General features: G+C 46.5%; 1 protein-coding gene across 2 annotated transcripts in view; it reads right to left on the bottom strand.

Annotated features, from left to right (window-relative positions):
- The window catches only part of UBN2 (ubinuclein 2), a 1320634-nt gene that overhangs the window by 1167494 nt on the left and 128940 nt on the right, over nt 1–24200 (bottom strand). For both annotated transcript variants that reach the window (XM_069652705.1, XM_069652704.1), the window contains exon 2: nt 4483–4575. In XM_069652705.1, coding sequence (XP_069508806.1) covers nt 4483–4575 — 93 coding nt within the window. The remainder of the gene's footprint in view (nt 1–4482; nt 4576–24200) is intronic.

The following is a 24200-nucleotide window of genomic DNA, read 5'->3' on the forward strand; positions in this document are numbered from 1 at the left end:
TTCCCTCCTACACTCTGGCCACACTTTATGGGTCCCCTCGCCTCACCCTCTTGTGAGGCAAAAAACCTTGTTGTCATCTTTCACTCCTATTTCTCCTTCTCTTCTCACATTGCGGACCATGCAAAGAAGATCCACTATCAGCTGCACCTCCTCAGAGGCATTCTCCCTTTCCTCCATTCCTCCAGAAACTCAATGTCTCCAGGCTCCTCTCTAGGCTGCAATATCGCAACAACCTCCTCCTCAATCTTCCTTTGCCCCCTTCAACTAATTCAGAATAGGACTTTGAGACTTATCCTTGGCCTCAAGCCCAGGGACCGCTTCTCTAGAGCCCTAAAATCTCCCCACTGGCTCCCGGATGCTTCTAGGATCAGGTTCAAGACCCTCTGCATCCCCCACAAGGCTTTCTGGGGCATGGGACCCACTACATCCAACTCTCCCTCCCTAATTACCTACATAATGGAGCCCTTCGGTCTTCTAGCTCCAACTCACTGTGGATCAGACCCTTCCCTAAGCAGAGTGGGGGTAGATCTCTCTCCTCCGCAGGATACTCCCTCTGGAATGGTCTCCCAGCCTCGCTCAGGCTTGAGCCGGATCTCCTTAAGTTCCAGAAGCTTATCAAGACCCTCCTTTTCTGTTCTTCCTTCCCTCTCCCCTGCTAACACTCCCATCTGCCTGGCTCCTTCAGAGTTTTACAGAGCACCAGTCCCCCGCCCCCGCAGCCCAGTTCACCTCTCTGCTCGCACTTAATCTTATGGACCCTCACCCCCTGCAATCTCTGGCACTTGCCCTCACCTTAGCATGCATGTGCTTACTCCTGTTGCCTCTCTTTCACTTGCACTCTCTCTCTTTACCCTGCACTTCCCCTTCCCACCCTACGACTTTGCATTTTGCCCTACCGGCAGTCCCCCCCCCCCCACCCCTCTTCCTTCTTGTTGCTGCACTTGCACAATCCAAGTGTCACAAGGCCTAGTAGGACCATTATTGTTCTTTCTCCCTGTTCCCCCACCTTTTTATCTTGTGGTGCCTATGCATCTAGACAAGATTGGGTTGCTGAGAGTGCATAGGAGGTAGGAAGGAGTGATGGTCAGTACTATCTTCTCGACTTATGCTAGGGGAGTACTGGTATGGATCAGAGATGCAGCATCGGTGAAGGTGTCAAAGACCTTGGTGGATAAAGAGGGACAGGACAGTACATGGGGGAGATGATGGGCACCTCAGTGTTTATGTTGGGAACCTATGACCCTAATGTAGCACAAGAGGAGTTCTTTAACTACATGCAGGATGTATCAGTGTGATTTCAGGATGTCTGGTCTCTGTGGGTCTTGGATTTCAATTGTTTGCTGGATGCCACACTTGATGTGGTTAGTGCAGCGGTCCAGCAGCTGGGTACAGGGACTACGGCCTTGGCAAGGATAGTGGGGGATCCTAACCTTATGGATGCCTGTATGGTGATCCACGGGAGAGAGCGCAGTTAACTTCTACTTCTTCCCGGTCCATGGGTCCTACTCCCAGATTATGCGTTTGTGGGGGAAGAAAACTTTGCTTGGGTGACCGGGGTGGAATATCTGGATAGGTCCTTGTCGGACCACTCACCCATAGTGGTAGATTTGGGGAGGAGGGATGCTCGCCCATTCCCATGTGGAGGTTTGACAACCAGATATTAGAGGATGGTGGGTTCAGGGTGTCGCTGCGTGATAGTACCTGTCCGTTTCTGGAGGAGAATTGGGGCTCGATGACGTCCACAGGGTGTGGGACCTCAGGATCCTTGGTCATGAAGTGAAGAACCTTGAACTGAAGGTGGCACGATTCAATCAGGACCGGGCCAGGGGGAAGAAACAGGCCGAGATGTTGCAGGAGGCGAAGGTGGAGCTAGGGACCAGCTGGATGCTCTTCACTATGCTGGGTAGGTGTCCAGGCAGCACTCGGAGGGGGACAAAGCAGGTACATTCCTGGCCTGTGGCTAGGAGGGAGGGCGGGATTAAGAGATGTGAGGGCATCTGGAGACCAGAAGGGTCGCTGGCCACTGAGGACTATGGGATCTGCGCTACTTTTTGCAATTTCTATGGCCCATTTTATCAGGAGCAGGCGGTTTTGATGGTGACCGGGCAAGGCTGTGGTTGAAGGATGCAGACTTGCCAGCGCTGGACGAGCAGCAGAGAAACGCTGTGACCGGTTGGGGGGCGGGGGGGGGGACAATTACTTGCAGGAGGTTGTTGGGGGGCCATTAACTCGGGCAAGGGGGAAGACAACCGGCATAGACTGGATACCAATGGACGTGTATAGGGAATATAGTGAAATTCTGGCCCCTAAACTGTTTATGGTCCCGTTAGAAGCTAAGTCAGGGGTGGGGGGCTGGGCGGAATCCATGCTGGAGGCATTGGTAATAATTTTGCCTAAGGAAGGACGAGACCCGTACGCGTTCTACCGCCCCATGTCTATAATTAATGTACATGTGAAAATTGTGTGCAAGATACTGGCAGGCCAGTTGATGCTGGTTATGCATTTATTAGTCCATCCTGACCAGACAGGTTTTATTCCTGGGAGATCCATGATGCATAACTAGAGGCGGCTACTTCTGATCCTCGATAGGTACAGACTCTCGGAAAAGAGGTTGCCGGTGCTCAGCTTGGATTCCTACAAAGCCTTTGACTCAGTCTCAAGGGCATTTCAATGGCTGGTCTTGGAAATAACAGGACTGGGGGCTGCCTTTATTGATTGGGTTAAGCTGCTATACATTGGCTCCTCGTCTAGGGTACGGGTGAATGGGGTCTTTTCCCCCCTGGCCCCCACCGGGTGGGTAGGCAGGGACACAACAGGGTTGCCCTTTGTCCCAGTTAATATTTGCATTCGTTATTTCATTATTGAACCCCGGGGGAGAACGTATAGGCTCCGACACCAATATATGAGGCGGATGGTTTGGGGCAGGGGGGGGGCAGTCACTTTATATCCATGTACGACGACATGTTATATATCTGGAATTCTCAGATAAACTTGGGGCAGGCTATAGTGACAATAGAAGAGTTTGGCCAGTTATCGGGCCTGGTTGTTTACAAGTCCAAGTCAGCGGTGTACGAGTTGCTGACCGAAGCGAGCATGGATCTAGCTCAACCTGGGATGGAGGGGACGACCGACTGCTTTAAGTACTTGGAATAAGTATAAGTGTTGACTGTGGCTGGATGTACAACCAGAATGTCGGGAAGTTAACACCATTCGAGAGCCTCACAAGTTTATGGATTCACTTCCCAATTTCTTTACTGGGGCATTTGGCCTTGGCAAAGATCATCATGCTGCCAAGATTGTTGTATGTGTTCCAAGAAATGCCAATGGTTTTGGGTAGCGCTAGTTTCCGGTTGCTCACACTACCCTCATGAGGTTACTTTGGAAGGGGTAGAACCCGAGGAACCCAAGGACTGCTCTTGCCACGCTGCAATGCTGGCAGGCAAAGGGTGGGGGGGAAATCGAGGAGCTTGATTTTTGGGCATACTACTGGGCATCAGTCCTCCAGCATATGGTCGACTGGTTTGCCCAACCCCATGAGGACATACCACTGGCTGGATAGAGGAGTTGCCAGAACCACACAGCCTGCTGCGGTTTCTTGGGGGTCGGGAGCTTCAGAGTCTCCTCTCCCCAGTCTGCACTGTTATTAGCGTCTGGTGGAGGGCCAGCGCTTGTGTGGGACATCGATTTCCTTTTCTGTCAGCTATACCCCCTGAGTTGCAGCAGATTGAAGCACGTGACGGTTGGGAGGGAGCTGGGAAGGCTGGCGAGGGGAGGGAGCTGGGAAGGCTGGCGAGGGGAGGGCTCCTGGGTGATTGTATGTGGAGGACAGGGCAATTACGCATCCAAATTTAAGACTGCTCACCCACCTGGTTCGGCTGAACTTTCTAGAATTTGCCACGCTAATGGCGGGAGTGAGAGCGGCCAGGGGGGGCCATTGGGGGGGGGGGGGCGCGGGTGTCCCAGCTAAGCCACACTCTCACAAGATGAATGTGACCCTCATGCAATTAGTAGAGGGTGGGGGTGTCATCAGGGACTTGGCCACCTTCGTGCTGGCTACAAAATGCACACACGTGGTCTAGAAATCTTGTTCAAACCTCACATCTCGGACTTCGGCCCTCGAAGGGAGTTCACCCCCACAGCGCTTTGAGGCCATACCAATGGCAGTAGCCGCTAAATAAATACCATATAACGCATAATGCGCTCTTATCAAGGTCAAAGTCACAGCTCAAGTGATCTACAGGGCAAGTACAGACATTATTACAGCAAAATGGACATGAAGGGCAGAAATAACATTTCAAATCAAATAACATTTAAAATAGTTCTCAAAGATACCCAGGGAAAAAGTCTATTTAAGCTAGAAATAACAGACTTCGATTTCAACCTTTCTGTAGGAGCTTACACCTCACCATTAGAGGAATGCGAGGAGAGAGTAGGGGTTAGGAGGCAGGCATGTCTGAACAAAAAGATGTGGTTTAAACTCACATATTTGGCTTCGAACTTCTTGGCCAACGTTTCCACCTGCAGCCTCTCACGCTCATCGTCGTTGAACGGGTCATCACTCTGAGGCGGTTTCTTCTGTGAAAGAAAAAGAAAGGGACAGTTGAACTCAAACTAGGAGCAGGCCTCAAATTACGATAATCCAACAAACATTGCTCTTTGTGACAAAGGGCAATAGCTGAGATAATCAATAGCATACACAATGCTCGAAGTGCAAAACTAATAGGTGGGAGATGGTAATATAACTTTAGTGGAACTTCTGGTGTTAATGCGGTGTGGAATAGCCAGCAACTATGTATGTGGCAAAGCTAGGTCTTGTATTGTCAGACATCAAAAAGGAAAATCACATTCCTGGGAAGCTAGACTGTGTGGTAGCTAATATCCAAAAGGTAATCTGCTTGTGCATTATAACAGGATATATTCTGACGCTACATTTTCGGTAGCAGACACGAAGTGCGGATGCATGAGTGGTCACCAGACTCTTCAACTACGGAACTCAATTGGCGCAAGAAGACAAACAAATGTGAATTGAAGGGAAGTGGTTACCAGACAGACTAACATTGTCAAAAGGAAGTAATTTGTTTCAATTGTACATCATTTGCTTTCTCGTACTCCACCTCGGTCGTTTCGAGAGAGGAAATAAAAAGCCAAGGAATGAATAGGACAAAAATGTTTCAAGGACCTATTGGCGACACTGTGCACCATCAATTATTGCTGGAATATTATAAGTTACTCACCGTAGTGACCAACGTACTCTTAGTCCATAGTCCCCTTTCCTCCATACTGCATGGGCGTCCCTCGCGAGAGACAGAACCATTTTCACCAGGAAAATCTTCTTCCCCTCTAGAGGCGCGGCCCTTTGAGCATGCACTGCTCTGACTCCGCCCTCCGGCGCCAAACCTCAGTCCGCAAAGAAGCCTCGACAATAGATTTACCATTGCCTAATGACCCCAGATTATTAGTGGGGGGAGGCTGGTGGGACGTATAGAGGAAAGGGGACTATGGACTTATAGTACGTTAGTCACTACGGTGAGTAACTTTAATTACTCTTATGTCCCGTCCCCTTTCCTCCATACTGCACGGGCGATTACAACTGAATGTAGCTCCAGGGTGGAGAAGAGACCCTCCTTAAGCAAACAGGTTCCGGAGAACCGCCGGCATCCAAACAGTAATGCTTGCAGAAAGCCGATGAGTGGCCCATGTGGCCGCCCTGCTTATGACCTGCCAGGGGACATGGCGATGGCCATTGCATTGGCCCTGACCGCGTGGGCATGCATGTTCACCGGAAGGGGTCTATGCTGGCCCTCATACGCTTCTTTGATGGCCGCAACCATCCAGCAGGAAATTGAGGCTTTGGAGGTCTGATAGCCTGGCCTGGCACCTCCAAATGTGATGAACAGGGCATCTGACTTGCGGAAGCCCTTGGTCCTGGCCAGGTAGAATTTCAGGGCAAGCCTGACAACTAGGCAGTGCAGAACTCTGAGGTTCGGCCTTCGGGTCAGCAGAAAATGTAGGAAGGACGATCTCCTCGTTTAAGTGAAAGGCTGATTGCAATTTAGGTAGAAATGCCGGATGGTTCCGCAGGACTACCTTATCCTTGTGAAAGATAGTGTACGTCTGAGGCGTCAAGGGCCTGAATCTCGCTGACCCTGCGTGCCGATGTGAGGCCGAAACTAGGGCCATCTTGATGGTGACCAGCCTGATGTCCGCGGACGCCATAGGCTGAAATGGCTTGTGCGCGAGGGCGCCCAAGACTAGGTTCAAATCCCACATGGGGTGTGGCTTCCTGATGGGTGGGTAGAGTCTAGAAAGTCTGGCTAAATGTCTCTTGACGATCAGGTTGGAGAAGGAGAAGACCCCTTCCTCTGAATTCCTGTAGGACCCAATGGCTGAGAGTTATGTGCGGCAGGTGTCCACCTGCACGCCAGAGTTGGGGAGGTGCGCCGAGAAGGACAGCATGTCACCCAATGAACAAGCCAGCGGGTCGATATCCTTGGAGTGTGCCCAGTGGCAGAACGTGGTCCATTTACTGGGCTCTGGTAGCCTTGCTCCTAGCCCCCCTGTATGATTTCCAGATTGGCTTGGGATAGGTTGAGGTGGCTGAGCGTCACTTGCTCAGGAACCACGCTGTGAGGGGCAGCTTCTGAGGGGCGGGGTGGATGACATTGACCCCCTGCTGTGTCAGAAGATGTGCTGGGCCCGTCGGGAGGTGGATTGGAGGGACCTCCGAGAGGCTGAGCAGCTCCGAGAACCATGGCCTGGCTGGCCACCACGGAGCTATCAGAATGACGTTGAGCTGGTGAGACTCCTTGAACTTGCAAAGCACTCTGTGAATCAGTGGAGTGGGCAGGAAGGCGTATGCTGACATGACGTTACACTGGATCCATAAGGCGTCACCCAGGGAGCCTAGGCCCTGCCCCTGCCAGAAGGCGAACTAGGAGCACTTCTTGCGCCTGGTGGCAAAGAGATCCACCTGGGGGGAGGCCCCATCTGTGGAAGATCTCCTGTGCAACGAGGTCGTTCAGCTGCCACTCGTAGTTGTCCGCTCCCAAACTGCTGAGCCTGTCCGCTTCCAGGTTGGATTTCCCCGGAAGGTGGACAGCCATGAGGAAAAACTCGTTCTCCAAGGCCCATTCCCACATGTTGATCACCAGTCTGCACAGGGAAGGGGACCTGGTTCCCCCCCTTGCTCGCTGATGTAGTACATACTGGTCGAGTTGTCTTTCAGGATGAGGACAACCCTTCCCTTGAGACGTGGGAGGAAGGCTCTGAGCGCTGACCAGATGGCGTTCAGTTCCAGCCAATTGATGTGGTATTCTTGTTCTTGACGGGTCCACGTGCCGTGGACCGAGAGGTCCTCCAGGGTGGCTCCCCAGCCCTCTAGGGAGGAGTCTGTGGTAATCGTCACCTGTGGGACGGGGGGCCTGAAGGGCTTGCCCGTCCGCAGGTTGTAGTCGCTGGACCACCATGAGAGGTCCGGGTGAAGAGAGATGGGGATATTGATCATTTCGGCCTGAGAGCCCATCTCCTGGTTCCACAACGCTGGGAAGTGGAGCCGAATCCTCATCATTAGTCTGTGTGGGGGATGGCCAACAGCACAGCTGCAAAAAGACCCAGGAGATGCTGATAACACCAAGCCGAAGTAGCGCTTCGCTGAGAAAGTGGGATGTGGCCCTCCTGATGGCCGAGATCTTGTCTTCCGAGGGAAGACCCTCTCGGAGCGCATGTCCCAGATGAGGCCCAGGAAGGTCAAAGACTGCGTGGGTTGCGGCTGCGACTTCTTGAAATTGAGCGAAAAGCCCAGGTCGTCTAGCGTGTTCATCAGTGGATGGAAGGAGAGATGTAGCCCTGACGAGCCAGTCGTCTAGCTAGGGGGATATATATATATATATATATATGGAGACCTTGAGCCCGGAGGAGGGCTGCTACAGCATTCATGAGTCTGGTAAAGACCCTGGGGCCGAGTTGAGGCCAAAAGGGAGGACCTTGTACTGAAAATGGCAGCCCATGATCCTGAACCGGAGGAAAGAACGATGGGGTTGCCAAATCGGGACGTGCAGATAGACGTCCTTCAGATCCAGGGAGCACATCCAGTCTCGTCTCCCCTGCACAATGTCTCAGCAATAAAAGCTGGCGTCACCATCTTGAATCTCTGAAGAGGTAAGGAGCGGTTGAGGGTGGAAAGGTCCAGTATAACTCTCAGGCCAGACTGGTTCTTTTTCTGAATGTCAAAGATCCTGGAGTAAAAGCCCAAGCCTCACTGGGAGGCTGGGACTTCCTCCACGACCTGGCTCAGGACGAGCGACCGAATCTCTGCCAAAAGAGTTGCTGTCCCAACTTGCAGGAGAGGGAGGAGGAGAGGCAGGAATAGGTAGACGGTACCCTAAGTAGACTACTGACAGGACCCAGGGTTCCGCAAAGTTCCATCGCCAAAAGTGTACCTCCGTTCCTGGAAGCCGCAGAAGCCTCCAGATGAGCGACCCTTATCCGAGGATTGCTGAAACTGGGAGTACATTTTGGGCGTGTCAGTATGGAAAAAGAGTTAGCCATCTGAGAGCTGCTGTTCTTTTTGTACAGCTCCTCACCTGTGCTGGAGTGAAAGAGGTCACTGCCCTCGAATGGCAGATCTAGAATGCGCTCCTGGACATCTAGGTTGAACTTGATTACCCGGAGCCAGGCCATGTCTCATGTCCGTGGCAATACAGATGGCACATCCAGAGGTATCAATGTGTGCCAGGGTGTACACGAGCTTGGCTTCAGCTAGCCCCGCCTTAAAACGAGATTGGCTGTGGGCGGGGAGTTACGGGAGGAAGTCGGCAACCTAGACCTGGGGGTCGTTAGAGCTGCGTTCAGGTGCGCCCCCTCTGACGTACTGCCGGTAACCGGGCATAGCCCCTCAGCCATGATGCCGGTACAAGGGAGGAGCCCCTCGGGCGCAAGCCCGGTAACAGAGCCTAGCGGCCCCTCAACCCTGACACCGGGAGAATCCGAGGACCCCTCAGCCCTGTGTTGGAATAAGGACTTGACCAGTCCCTCCAACGCAGGAGAGTCCCTGGGAAGGAGCCTCCCTTTCGGGGTGCGGATGAAAATATAGGCCCTAACTCAGGCCTGGATCGATGCTTCACGAAGTTCTTAAGATCCTCAGAAGAAGACCGCTGAAAGAGCTCCCTCCACCTGGCTAGTCTGTTCTTCAGCGCTTTCGAGGACAGCGAGCCGCATGCCAAACAGGCTTGCCAACCGTGATCTGGGCCAAGGCAACGTAGGCAGTGGGCATCTGAAGTCGGGAAGAGCCTTTTGCAGGATGGGCACCTGCTGAACCCTGTCGAAGTCGACATGCGCCGGGGAGAAGCTGTGGCGTCTGAGGACCCAGTACCTAATTGATAAAAGAAGATAGAGGAAGAATCCGTGAGTGGAATTACATGGCCGAAGCCAAACCCAGGAGTGCTGGTGAATTCGGTCCGTTCCCGTCGACGCGGAAAAGGGGACTGAGGTGTGGCACCAGACGGCGGAGTCAAGGCAGCGCATGCTCCCAAGGCCGCGCCTCTAAATTTAGAGGGGAAGAAGATTGTTCTGGTGAAAAAAGTTTTGTCTCCCGTCCCTCGCGAGGGACGCCCATGCAGTATGGAGGAAAGGGGGCGGGACGTAAGCGTAGTCTAGCTTATCCACAACACGATTCCGGTAGAGAGCATGGGTGTTTCCAAGAAAGTCAGCAGTGTCCACATTGCAAGGAAGTTTGGGATCCATAGGGTGTTCGCACTCTGCAAGTTTTATGGTCTCAAGATATACAGAAAACTGAATGCAAGAACCGCTAATACTGCAAAAAAAGGCCCAATCAAGTTAACACATCTGCATTCTAAAAGCTTGCCCATCCTCATCAACCACACTATCAACAATAAAGTATTGGGGACACTAAAAAGGATTCCAGAGTGGTACTTTTAGCGCTAGATAGTGTCATAATTTTCTTCAGGAACTGGGAAATGAAGGCAATCCAAAGGGCACGTTGGGTGTGAAATAATACATTTGAGTGGGAGTGCTGTTATTAAGTTTGCTTGCTCTGGCTGTAGCAATGTATGTTTGTGTGAAAATTATGTAGGAGGAGATTTAGAATTTGACCAGAAAACAAAATGCAGTTTAGGAGTGAATACAGAAGGGCACCGACGAAAGAATATATATATATTTTTTTTGTGATTTGGTTTACAGGAAACCTTTGATGTATCCAATGCATAACAATTACAAAAATCACCAGAAAGTATTAAAACAAGTAATAACATGTATCCATAATGCACCCAAACCTACATAGATAAATATGAACCCACATTTCATTTCACCATTAGGGATAAAACCACACCATTTTTCTTAGTTCCTTGAAGGCAAATGCCCTAAAGCGAAAGCTCTTTAAAAGATTTAAAAGCCATTACCGGACTCGTTTTTTACCAGCTCAAGTATGGACCACCAATCCTCATCAGTAAATGTTCTATAAACACCTAAAAAACAATCACGATGCCATTGCCCATTAACCCTTAGGGCAGGACAATCTACTAATAAATGCTCAACGTCTCAAATGATGTTACATCCTTATAAAACCTAAAACCGTTATCCAATTTCTGACAAGCACATAAAACTTCCTTGCTGGGGTATAAATTAAGCCGAAATCTTAGTTCGCCACACAGCATTCGGGAAAAAGCTTTAAATACTTTGGGATGGAATTCAAGGTATTTGTTTAGTTTTTAAAATGATCAAATAACGTATACTTATTGCAGTCGAGCCCAATGCTAAACCAATCCATTAACCAAAGCTTGTTCTTAACAGCCATGGGATTAGCAGTCAGCAAGTCCACTGTGGTGTTCAGAGATTGGATACTATTCAAACATCTTAACTCCCAGCGAGATAATAGTTTCTTTCCCTCCCATCAAATCAGTGTTTAAAATGGAATATAAGGAATTTGGTTCTGGAAGCAAACATTTCCTAAATAAAGAAACATTTCCAGCATACCATAGCAAGTAAAAACAACAGGCCCAGCTCATAACGGATCACCTGAACCAGAATACCCTGGGGAAGATAGAACACTGTATGCCAAAATATACTGTCTTGATTGCCTACGAATTACGTGTGACCATGAGCCTCTCATCTCCACCTCGTTTGAGGCTGTGAAAATAGACCCTTGATCATCAGTCATTCATGTCAACATTCACCCTAGACTGTCTCAGTGGTAAAAGACAGGCCTACCTAGGTTTGTGTGCTCATCAACATGATTAAACATATACAGCCAGGAATTGTAAAGTGCTTGGACTCAAAGAGATACCTCTCTGACGCATTACTCGGAATTATACCCTTGAAAGAGGAGTTATCACGTTAATGCATTTAATATGACCCCCCTCCCCCAATCTCTTGAGGGTTCTTATGCTCATGATACAAGCTAAAGCAAAAGCAGATATAACATCACACCTATGAACAACATTGCCATGTGGGCAAAGAGCATGTTTGAAAAGATAAATAATAGAACAAGTGGTGGTTCTGGGTTAACAGCAAGTGTAACCTTTATGTCACATGAACCTATGCTACACTATACTACACGCCATCAGTTTCCATGCATGCAGCAAGCCCCCACCCGTCACTCACGTTTAAAGCAGAGTGTGCTTAAAAAAAAACAGCTACTTCTTGGGTTGCTGAGATCTGCTTAGCTGGGATCGGCTGTCTCCTTCCCATCTGCTGCTGCTTTGATAGTGGTAGTGGAGCCTTTCCCTCAATAGTTAGCGGGCAGTCTCAAAGTCTAAAAGCTACTTTGCATTATTTTTTTATTTTTCATCCTAGACATTCTTGCGCTTCTAAAGGTTTCTGTCTGTTCAATCATGTATTTTTAACAGCGGTTTTAGATTTCTAGGTTATGGCATGTGCTAGAGCATTCATTTTTTTTCAAGTTGCATAAAGAGTTTGTCGAGTAGGAGCTTTAGGGATTTCAGATTTACAAGTTGTAGTTTAGACGTTTTAAAGAATGAAAACCTAAATTGAGCATGTTTAAGGTGTTCTGGGGCAGTCCAACCAGACGTTGCAGTTGGAAATAATGAGGTTCTTATTAGAATTGAAAGGCAGATCATAAAATGGTCCTAGTTTTCTTTATGAAATTCGGCCCTATAACCAGGATGTCACTAGGATCATGATGTCTCAACATTAAGCTTTAAAAGTTCTGCATGGGAGTGAGGCACAAAGGAGACGGCTGATCTTATGAGGACTAGACTCCAACCCTGTTTTATGGACTTATTCACTAGAGGATTGTGTACCACGGGGAGTAGGGTATGACATGCTGGTAAATTGTCAGTAAACCATGCTCCAGTCACTCCCATTAGATCTATTCTCATGTCTACTGTGTAGGTGGTCTAGCTTCAAGTATTACTATGAGGAGGGATGTATTCATTATCAGAGAAGGCACACAGGAGAAGTTAATGATGTCAAGGACAGCAGTGAAGAGTGCATCTCTATTTGTCTAGGTTGAGATTTGAGGTGATGTTACTGTGGTTAAGCATCACTGTTGCTTCCAAACTCCGGGAAGTGGCAGGAAGATATTGTTGAAGCATATTAGGCATTTATGGTCGTCTTGCATCATAACCCAGCCATTTGTCAATGGAGATAAAAAGCTGACCAGCTCAGAGGTATTTGGACCTGTAATCCACTTCCTGCCTCCTTGGATGGTGGCGAGGTTGACTGTTCAGAAAATACTTGACTGTCAGCTAGCAACTGACTGCCCTTAGATCACAGAAAAAGGATATCTAATGTTTTTCCTTAGCTAGGGCATATTTGCTATGGGTTTTAGATGATTGCAGAGGGTTTATGATTGCCTTTCTGTGGAAGCTTTTTTGCATAAAGAGTATACCTTTGTTACTTTTCGGGACAGTGCGGCAGGAGACTATGTAGTGTGTATAAACCATAGCAGCTCAGATGTTGGTTTCACTCCTTAGTCCAACTGTGCACTAAGTATAGTTGGCAAGCATCTAATCAGATATGTTTGATATAATGTAGCTAGGTGAAAAACGGACCACCGCAAAAACATTTACAGACTCAGATTTGATAAGGAATTTACCCCTCCAGTGATTTTTTTTAAACTATCCAAGCAGGTCTGTAAAAGCAGGTCCATAAGAGTGCTGCCCTCTTCAGCAGGGCCTCACCCACTATTTGGATAATGCCATCACACTTTCAACCCAGCCATTTATTTATTTTGCTAATCTGGAAGTCGGTCTGTCCTAGAGAGCCCAAACCATGCAATGTTTCCAGAATAACCACTGACCATATAAATGACTGCCATGTAAAGGGTGTATTCTCTTGTATGCAAAATGTATTTTGTGTGGATATCCTGAAAAAAGTCCATTTGGCTCTTGAAGAAAGAATTTGGAGCTCCTCCCCACCGACAATCCTAGTTCAAACTATTTTTCAAGCTTACATACATGTTTTCCTAGTTTATCCAATGTGGTATCCATACAGTTGTCTTTTTAGAACATTTTAATCATTGCCTCCAAAGAGGGGTTTACTTTGGGTTGCTCTTTTATCTAATTTTCTTGTGGGGGCTTGTGGGGGTAGAACATCCAACCTCCATCCCTCCATTTAATTTTTTTTAGAACCAGGTAGCATCTCTTAGCTTATATATGTATATGTATTCGGAATCCACCTTAACTGACAAATCCTCACTGTTGACCGTTGTAGTGGAAAAATCACCATACAGCAACAATCCAATCGCGTGGTCGATTGGAAAACGTCTTTCATGGCAGTCCTAGTAAGCAACATACAAACAATCCACAGAACAGGGCTGTACACAGCTCAGCCACCTTCCTTCCTGGGTTTACATAGTTTTTATACCTTCAACTAACTCTGGTTTTCTATGGAAGGGGTGGGCCTTCAATGACAACAGTATGCAATGCCTTAAGACAGTTTCAACCTGTTTTACAAGTTTCTCATAAAATGGCACAAACTACGTTCTAAAATCTCGGTGAGGGCACTTTGCAACATGAAGCAGACCTATGCACATACAATTTCTAGCAAGTCAGCAGATTCTAATATTACTACGGTTCACACAGGACCCAGGCAGTGCATGGCACGCCTAAAGTTGCGAACTCTACATGCTGAAGCCAGTCTCGCCGAGCGAAGCAGTAAAACACTTGCTAGAGCCAAAACGGAAATGTATGGCAAGTGAACAGTCCATAAAGGGGGTGGCTTCTCGCAGCTAACCTGAAGCACATTTGGTTGGGACATGCACACAACGATGTAGGGCAAAGCAGTTCTAGGCAGTAAAATACAATCCAATAAAAACAACAGGGTGCGATTTAAATGTATCCCCCACAATTCCATCCAATGAGAGCTTTACTCCAGTCTCATCCACTTGCAGGTTCTGAGGGAACATGTAGCACAAAGAGGGCTATATTGGCAGTGTACCTCTTGAGTGGTTTTCATCAAATATAACATTTAAGTCATTCTGGAAGGCTTTTCATATTACTTGCGGATGTAAGTACACAACCATTTGCACAGTAACAGGAAACAATAAATACTTAGAAAGAGTACCAGTAGCATAAGAGAACCTTGGATGAAAGGTACTTCGAGATCCCAGGATATGGGTAAATCAAGACGACAGACCAATTGGGACCGAGTGTCACAGAGGGCGACTACGAACTGGCAGATGTGGGTCACAATGTCAGTAAAGCCATATAGATATGTTCAAAAAGTTATATAATTTAGGCATAATGGGCATTTTGAGCAACGCTACCTTGACCATAAGCAATAGGTAGAGACCGCCATTTAGTTAATTTCAACTGCAAGGTCGTGAGGTATGCACCTAGGTTATCAGAAAACTAAGCGAGCTCTCTAGACACAGTCAAACACAGTAATGATGTTCCCCGAGACGTCCAACGGAGTCCGGCTTTGTCATGTTGGCATTCAAGGGAAAGATTACAGATTTAGACAAGTTTACTGTTAGGCCTGAATGCCTTACAAACACAGACGTCCAACATAATTGAGAGCAGATTGACAGCAGGGCTGTGCATGTACAGGAGTGTGTATGCCGCGTAAAAAGACTGCCTCAGGTTCACCACACAATCGTAAGCCACAATGGCTCTGCCTATGTGTGACATCTACCAAAGGCTACATTACTAGGGAGTAAAGGGGAGGCACATGCGGTCACCCCTCCCCGTCTCCTCTACCCAACTGAAATGGCGAAGAGTTAATGTTTCCTATTTTTATTCTAGCCACTGGTTTGGAGTATAAAAATGTGTTAGCGACATTAATTGAGGGTCAAACCCATTGTGATCCTGCACATCAAAAAGGAAGTCCCATGATACGTAGTCGAAGGACTTCTCAATACCCATCAGCATTGCTACCACAGAAACATTGGTATCAACTAAAGATACAACATTGAATAGTTGCTACAAGTTCAAAGAGGTAGATCGAGCAGGAATAAATCCAAATTGGTCTGGATGTATTATGCATGGCATTAATAGCTGCAATCAAGACACCAAAGCACAAGCAAAGATTTTAGTATCAGTATTCAAAAAGGACAAAGGTCGATATGAGGCACACTCTTCAGGTGCTTCGTTAGACTTTGAGAGAACTAACATTATCGCCTCTGATAGAAAGCAAGGAAGGAGGCATTTTGCACAAAAAAACTCATCCATTATTGAAGGAGGCAGAGTGTCCAAAATGGCCAAATATTGCTTATAAAAATTCTGCACACATGCCATCCGAACCTGGACCGTTCCCAGAAGGTAGCAACTCGATATCACAAGAATTTCTTCAAGTGTTAACAGAGCGTCTAAGTCGGCGATCACTTCACAAGACATCGAAGTGGGCAGGGAGTTTAGAAATGCTAAGTTCTCCGCTTTATGTCCTGTATGGGAGCTGTACTTAGTGTGCATTGCATGAAGTTCCCCAGCCGTATCTCCTTTTGCAGAAACCCCCTCTAAAGTGCATTCATTTCTTATGATCCTAGATAATGGTCTGCCAGGCCCATCTGCCTCCCCATCGAGTCTGCCATAGCCGAGCTGAAAAATAATGCGTTTCAATCTCGGCTATGGCACGAAAAAGATAATGCTCATGTGGCAAGTCAGTATCAGGAGAGGGACAACTCATTGTAGTTTTGGCTATAAACTTATTTATTCATAAAACTCCCTACTCTAGCCCCATCACTCTGTTCCCTAAAGTAGAAGAAAGAACAAATTACTTAACTTTGATAATGTTCTTTCGACTGGACGTTCCTGCCACAGATTCCTCATCTTTGATATACAGATATCCTGCTTGCAGTTTTGGAAACTTTTATAACAGCTGGGGTTGCCGTGCATCGTCCGGTTGATGTCCCTTGGCGGCTTCCATCCCTGCACTCGGACGGACGTCGGTATCAATAGCACACACTGTGTCCGTTGACTCAGTTCCAGTGTTTCCCTCTTTCGCACAGCAGACTTGAGGATACATAAGCCACATCGGCATTGAAAGAGAGAAGTATATTAAAAACCCCACACACAGTCAGAGGGATAGCCTGGGAGGGCAATGAGGAATCCATGGGATAAACATCCAGTAGAAAAGATTACCAGATGTAAGTAATGTGTTGATCTAATTGATTGTGTCCTCCCACAGATTCCTCAACTTTTATTGACTCGCATAGTAGCTAGATGGAAGGAGGTGGGACCAGAGAATTGTGTTACTGGTTTATATTGTGTAAAACAACTTTCCCAAACCCGGCGTCATGACCACACAAGGTGTCCAGAAAGCAATGTTCGAGAAAGTATGTATTGAAGGCCAAGTTGCTGCATAACAACTGTCCTGCACCGGTACACCTCTCTGCAGAGGGAATTGGTTGCCACTCCTCTCTTTTGAATCTTTCCCTTCCAAAGAAAAACATTCACAAATACACAGAATTATCCAGCGTGATGAGCCTGACATTTGGCTATATATATATTTTTTTCTTTTTTTTATTAAAGGTTTTATTGGTTTCATGCCAACATATCAAAGCAAAAGAAACCTTTAACAGCATCTTCTATGTCCCATTAAAACATTACATAATTCCAAACATAAATCACAATTTCTCCACTTTTTTTTTTTAGATTTTAAATCAAACTAAAAAAGGCAGAGCAGATATCCATGTATGACAGTCAGGATCTTCATTATTTCAGCAAATAAAAAGAATATTTTCAGAATAAAATATCAACACAGAAATATCAGATCTATTGCTCCTAGCTTTCAACCAAGCTCTATACCATTTTCCACTTTCAGTCCCAATAGAAGATTCACCAACGTAAGCTTCCCAACACCAACTCCAGTCATCGGCACATCAACAGCCAATCCTATTGATCCCCCATCGCCAATTAACTAGTCTTTCCCATGTGTTCCTCAAAATACAGTGTTGGAGTTAATCTAACACTTGGCATTCCATCACCACATGGAACAGTGATTCCACTTGATCTTTGTTTGTGCAATACGTACAGGAGGCACTGTCCACTCCAATCTGATGCCTTTTCAACTGTACCTCACGTGTTGGCATGATAAGGTGGAAACTTAAAAGGAGGTCTCTAAAGAGGGCTGAAGGGAATTTCTGAAGATATATGGGAAGATCATTTAACCCCTTTTTCTCCTTCCACCATCTAAATGTCCAGGGATCAATGATAGCTTCACTCGTCTGAATCCAATCTGCCCTCTATGTCATGATCTTAACTTTCAGTGGATTTGTCATCAACAGTTCAGTATCCACTTCATGCAGCCGCAGCATCTAACTCATACCCACAAACCATGTAGTCTGCATTCTCTCCTTCGACAATCCCCCAGTTCTCAAAATCGAGAAAGCAAGTGGACCATCACTAGCCAGGCATTTACAGTATAAGGAAACAGATTTCCATTGCAATATCGAACTCATGGAAGGCAAGCGCAACTCATGGCAGATGATAGCTATGGGGAGGGACTTTGAAAATCATAATATTCTCCACCAAAAATACCCCTCCATCAGCGGCCATACCTGCCACACTAAATTAAGGAGTGCTTCTGCTCCATAGGTAAGTGTGTGCATCACCTTCTGTCTTGAAAACGTAACCGGTATGAGGGGAAAAGGCCCCTATGAATGGCTAAACCTTGGTTTGTACGTTTTATCAATTTATCTCACAGCATACCAAGGTATGCGCCTTCCTTTATACTTTTATTAATTACAACCTCAAGGTAAGTAGTCGTCTCTACAATCTCTAAATAAACTTTCCTCCACCTTCCATTTAAAGGGGACCTTTTTATTGCGCCGATGTCATGATCAAAACTCGTGATTTTTTCTGCATTCATTTTCATCCCATTGGCACTCAGATAGTCATTAAATGCATTGATCCTACGCTGAAGGCCAATGGCTGGTTGATAGAAAAAAAACTATCATCAGCGTATAGTAACCACGGGAGATCACTGTCATTCAGCTTGGGTGGAAATGCTTGGATGTTTTCCTGTGAGCTCCCCAAATCAAACTAGTAGAGGCTAAATAGTAATAGGGCCAGGCCGCAGCCCTGCTACAACCCACAGAACGGCCGGATCCTTCTTGACAACTTCCCATCTATTCCCAGCCGGATCGGAATGGATGTTTCCTTATATAAGGGGTTGGATAGCCTCCAAAAATGTCTGAGGGGCAACTCGACCTTCTCAACTTTTCCCACAGGCGGATTACGATCCACTCCATCAAAGGCCTGATACAGATCTAAAAAGGCCATATAGATTGTCGATTTATTCCCAATCGCTCTGTGTTTAGGGAGGTCCCAACACCGTTGACAAAGCCCGCCTGTCGCGGGTCCAGAATCCTATAGTGAACTGCCCGAGCTAATAGGTCCCGAAGGACCACAGAAGCAAACAGTTTACCCAGAGAATCAAGAAGAGCGATAGTTCTTTGTATCAGCCCTATCGCCGTTCTTCAATGTCGGCACCACCCATGCATCGCGCCATGAGCCCAGCACCCATTTGGTTTTCATTATCTGTTCGAATAGTACCATCACGACCTCCGCCCAGGCATCTGGATTTGCTTTTAAGGCAAAATTAGAAATGCCATTGGGGACGACCGCACGGGAGGAGCTCAACTTCATGATCATAGATCTTAATTCTACCACATCAAATTTGAATGTCCATCTCCCGGACCTTCTGGGGATATCGATGGCCTTCGAGACTTTCCCCTTAGCAAAATTTGATGAGTAGTGGCCTACCCAACTCTCCTCTGTCACGCAGCCTATCATGTGTGCTTTCCTAAAGTTACCCCTGTTATTGACAAGCTCCCACATACATCTAGTTCTTCCAGCAGACTGCTAATAGCATTTTTTCCGCATCCTTCTGGTCTCTCATAACTTTAGATGCTTGACCCAGTTTGTATAGGCCTTTCTGCGTTTGCAAATGCTTGGGAGCCCTGGGGGTTCAGCCGCCTAATCTTCCTCACATCCACTCTGCATGCCTGCCGGACTTTCACCAACTCACTATTATAAGCATGTTTCCCGGAGTTGGTAGACACTCCTCCACCCGTATCCATCGGTTTACAGTCACTCAACATCCACCAGCCTTGGATTCTTAGCTATACCCTGGAGAAGACGAGATGATAATTGAGGTCATATAGAGGATGGAATTTTCAATATATTTTTCCCCCCCAATTTAGCTCCACCTTTGACATTTGTTTATGGTTGTATTTCTAAAGGAGGCATTTGTAGGGTCATTGACAACATACAGTGGTCACTATAAGGCATAGCGGCCACCTCAAACCAGGATACCTTTTCCCAGAGGTTAGCGGATACAAAACAAAAATCCAAACAAGCTGTGTATATATATATATATATATATATATATATATATACACATCATCACTCCATGTTGGAGACCTGGGGCGATCGCCCTCCGTTTGTCCATTGAGCAACCATAATTCCTGTAAACTTACTTTATGGGCCCACCATTATTCCTGCAAACTTACTTTATGGGCCCATAACCTGGCAGTTCATTAGTCGGAACCTGACTCTAGAACAGTTGGAAATTAAATTTCCCACAGATTATTATTTCTGGGTTTACCCATTCTGATAGAGCCTTGTCAGCCCAGGCCACAATACAATCTAATTCTCCTGCTTGTGATTTGATGAACCCCCCACCCCCCTCCGGATATACATTTACCAGAAGGATATTTGATTACATGTTTCCTACTCAAACAAGATTTGAACATATGGTTTGTGGGATATATGGTTGCGTAGGACAAAACCTCTATCCACTTTGATCAAAGTACGGAGGCCAGAGAAAGGTCGACCCACAGGTCCTTTCGAAGCGGGGTTCAGAAAAAACTTCATATCCATCACATGCAGGTTTCCTGGAGGCAGAGCATATCATAGACACCCAACCTTTGGACTTCTACCGTAAACAAGATCTTAAACCCCCTTGTGTTCCATAAGCCTACCCTCAAAGAGCATTCTGCTTGGTTCATACCAGTCTATTTTGAAGTTTGCTGTGCAAGCACCCCAGCTAGCCAACTCCAGTCAGATGGATCAGCCCAAGTCTCATGTGTGCAATCTTGAACAATCTTATTAGAGTTCTTCAACCCTCCATTTGAAATTGTGAATTTTCCCAGCTGCACCCTTTCACTTGGCTTAAATCGGTTTCCAGATTCTGACAGGCTCTCCCCTTTTGGATCTCCCATGATCTTAAACGGGGCCTCTGAGGCTAATTCAACAAGTCTTTTTAGAGTCTGGACATATGGCAACCCATCCTTATTATAGTTACTGAGATCATACCCAACGGTAGCAGTTTTTGCCCATACTCCATAAGGGCGTCCTTAATTAAATGGGATTCCAAATGCAGTATTACTTGATCACCTCGGTCCTCTGAAGACTCTTGTATCATGTGTCGATACGCATCTCAAACCAGGGATGCACTGAAGAAGCTTCATAACATTCCCTCTGTTGAGAAGGAAAAGTTGATGGGCTGGAAGAATTTTAAGAGGACTTTGGGCGCCCCATCATTTCTTTGATGGCAATTTGCAAGGCGTTCATGATCTGGATCCATAGCTTTATGATTTTTTCTTCCAATAGACAGATCCATAATCGTCAGCTTTAGAGCGTGCAATAAGCTGCTGACCTGCCAATTTTATTGCTGATTTCTTAGTATCCGGACATTAAGAAAAGGGCGCAGGTATAGGCTTCGAGAGTAGCGCAAAGCCAGACCCTAGCTTCAGGTCAGCAGCCATCCATTTAGCCTTCAAAGTTTGAAAAGTACATGTTAGTGGTTGCTGAGAAGATATCTAGGGAGTAGCAGGTGAGGCTCTCTTGGAAGCCAGTTTCCGCGTTATTGCTTCTTTCATCTTGATTTCCCTCCAGTCTGATCTCACTCAGGTTATTCCATCTCTCATCCTCACCATCCATGATTTCTAAAAGATCGCTTAAGCAGATGCTGGACTGAGGCAAGATTTCTCCTGGCTTTAGATTGATTTCCAATGCGCCCTCATCCATTTTCCATCTTCAATGATGGCCTCCATTAATGTTGTTTTGTCAGCGGTCCGTCTTCTAGCCAAATCACAAAGTCTCTGCTGCCATCGATGGGAGGTTTATGCCTCACTGTCGAGTCTCTTGTCCACCATTTTTGAGAAGTTCTCCAAACGTAGATTTTTCTGCAAGGTGCCCATTATACTCACTTGCTCTTGAATACTATCATTTATTGACTCAGAGCTTGCAATAGGGTGTCAGACACTGACAGGGCAGCCAGAGTGTTTCGAATAGTGGCTAGGTCTTCTTTGAAGGTTGGGCCTCCTTGGTGAATTGCCTTTCCATCCAAGCTGTAGTTAGACATACTTGAGTCAGTAGATGAGGAGCAATGCCTAATAACCAGAGATACCAGACTGGGATCCTCCTCGTGATGGCACACATCCACCTCACTTCTGGCAGACGCCTTTAAGGATTTGATAGATTCTCTCCCTGGCAGGGTCATCGAACCCCAAGGGTTTCCCACCTTATTATCCTATGATTTGGGGCTGTTCTCCTTTAGCCAGAGGGGGACTTTGATCATCTCGTAAGGCGTCAAGCCTGTCCTTAATCACTGACATGCTTAAACGCCTTTGGGTATTGATATTTTCCATAAGACTCAACAAATTCGCCACCAATTCGAGCTTTTAACCTGAGTTATGTCTCCTGTAACGGCCAGATTTGAGCGTCTTTCACTATAGGTAGTTGGATTAGCCATTCCAGCGTTCTCAGGTACCGTCGGATTATTTAAAGTGAAGGATGATTCATGCGAGGTCTGGCAGGGCCCTATATTTCACTGTAGCAGCTCCCAGTTAATCAAACTGGATTCCACCCCCACCCCTACCCCTCCAGAGTTGGCAGCTGCTCAATCTGTCCAAAAGTAATCATCCAGATTTCCTTCAGGATCAGTCTTGAACTGCGCATACAGCCTCAAGTGCTTCATTGTCCCCAATGGATTTACCCATACCCACAGTCCCATTCAGTGAGTTCTCAGTTTGTGCCGTCACCACTTGCTCCATATATTTCCCATATTGCACGAGGGTTCCTAGCCTCCATTCCTGCGTCTGTATTGACAAGATCACTGACCAAAGATGTAAAAGAGATGCGAGTGGTCACAAATCGAGGGGTTTGTTTAGGAGAAGATAACTCAAGACTCATTAGAATTTACAATCTTAGGTGGAGACATCAATAGTAAAGGTGCAGGGTTACGAGGCCTGACAGAGGACGCATGCAATCTCACCTGGAGACGGTCCGTGCACCCGCTTGAATACTGGCATCCAGGGACATTGTCAGTCTGTAGGGAAAACTGATATAAAGAGTCTGGCTTGCCCCAAGCGAACACCCGCAAACACCCACTTGGCAGAACTTTGCTCCGTGGAGGACGGTGCTTTTAAGTGGGTTTGTAGCACGCAGCACGTTCAGCAGCAGTCTCTCCTCCCTTCAACGTTCAAAGCTGCAGTGACACCGTGAATGTATTTAATAAAGCCTCCGTCAAAATTGAACTCTCCAACGTTTCCCTCAGCAAATGCAAACATAATATAAATGCTCAGAACCCTTTTTGGGTCAAGTCTGTGCAACCTCTCTTCCTCCTTGGAAGGATGAGGTGGAGGATTAAATACTGACATGGTTATCTGTTGTGTCAGAGGAAATTTGGACACCACCTTGGGAAGGAAAGAGGAGCAAACCCTGAAGACCACCTTCTCCTTGGAGAAAGTAGTGAAAGGAAATGTACATGATGGCATCTAGAATGGAGCGCCCATCAAATATGTCAGCATCAAGTGCAAATACCAAACGGTTACCATAAAAGGGAACGGTGATAATATATATTTACAAGTCCCTTGAGGAACTGTTTGACAATGGGTATTTTAAAATAAGAGCTTTGTTCTGGCGTGCGTTTGAAGATGGATAACTCTGCCAGATTGTACTTGGCTAGTCACCTGCAGCCAACCCCTGGTGGGTCAGGTGTAGCAGAAAAAGCACTGCAGGTGTATCGCAAGTGAAAGGAGCAATATCTTTAGCTCTACACCAGTTGCAACACTTATTCCAACAGCAGCAGCATAGTGCTTTCGTTGCTGGTCTTCTGGCTGAAAGCAACACCTCCATTAGCATCTCCCGGGGAGGTTCCAATCTTTGAATGCCAAGACATAAAATTGGTAGTGTTGTGTAGCAATTTGCTGTGCAATTCTGTAGGTTTGCTAGTCGAAGGGACACTTCTGTAGCACAGTTAGCTATTTAAGTTGCCCTCTTCAATGAAAGCACAGCTCACCCTGCATTCCTCTTTCCGTTGGTGACCTTGTCACCCTCTTTCTCTGTTCACTTCAGGTGCTAATGGAAAGTGCATCAGTAATCAACTCCTCCACTCTTAAGTGCCAAAGGCATGTGTGGGAGGGCTACACAAGAATTTCCTTTTCTTTTCAAATAATTGCAAAACAGAAGTAATCGGGATAATACTTGTATTAAGCTTTCTATGTCCTAACTGACAAAGACCAGTATGTGTTAACTTATAAAAAAAAAAAAAAAAAAAAAATCATGAAATTCCATTCCTAAAATGTTAATTGTTATATAATGACAGTATTGACACTGTAAAACACTGCATGAGCTCCATGCTTTACAGTAAAGTTTAGGTTAGAGTCAATTATATTTCATTTTGTTGGGAAAGATGCATCATATTGACGATGTAACTCTTGAAAATGTACATGATCAAATGCTTTTGATGGCAAACCTAGTTCTGTAACCTGCAGG

The sequence above is a fragment of the Ambystoma mexicanum genome, chromosome 3p (genome assembly GCF_040938575.1).
Source record: "Ambystoma mexicanum isolate Mex_15411 chromosome 3p, UKY_AmexF1_1, whole genome shotgun sequence".
NCBI lineage: Eukaryota > Metazoa > Chordata > Amphibia > Caudata > Ambystomatidae > Ambystoma > Ambystoma mexicanum.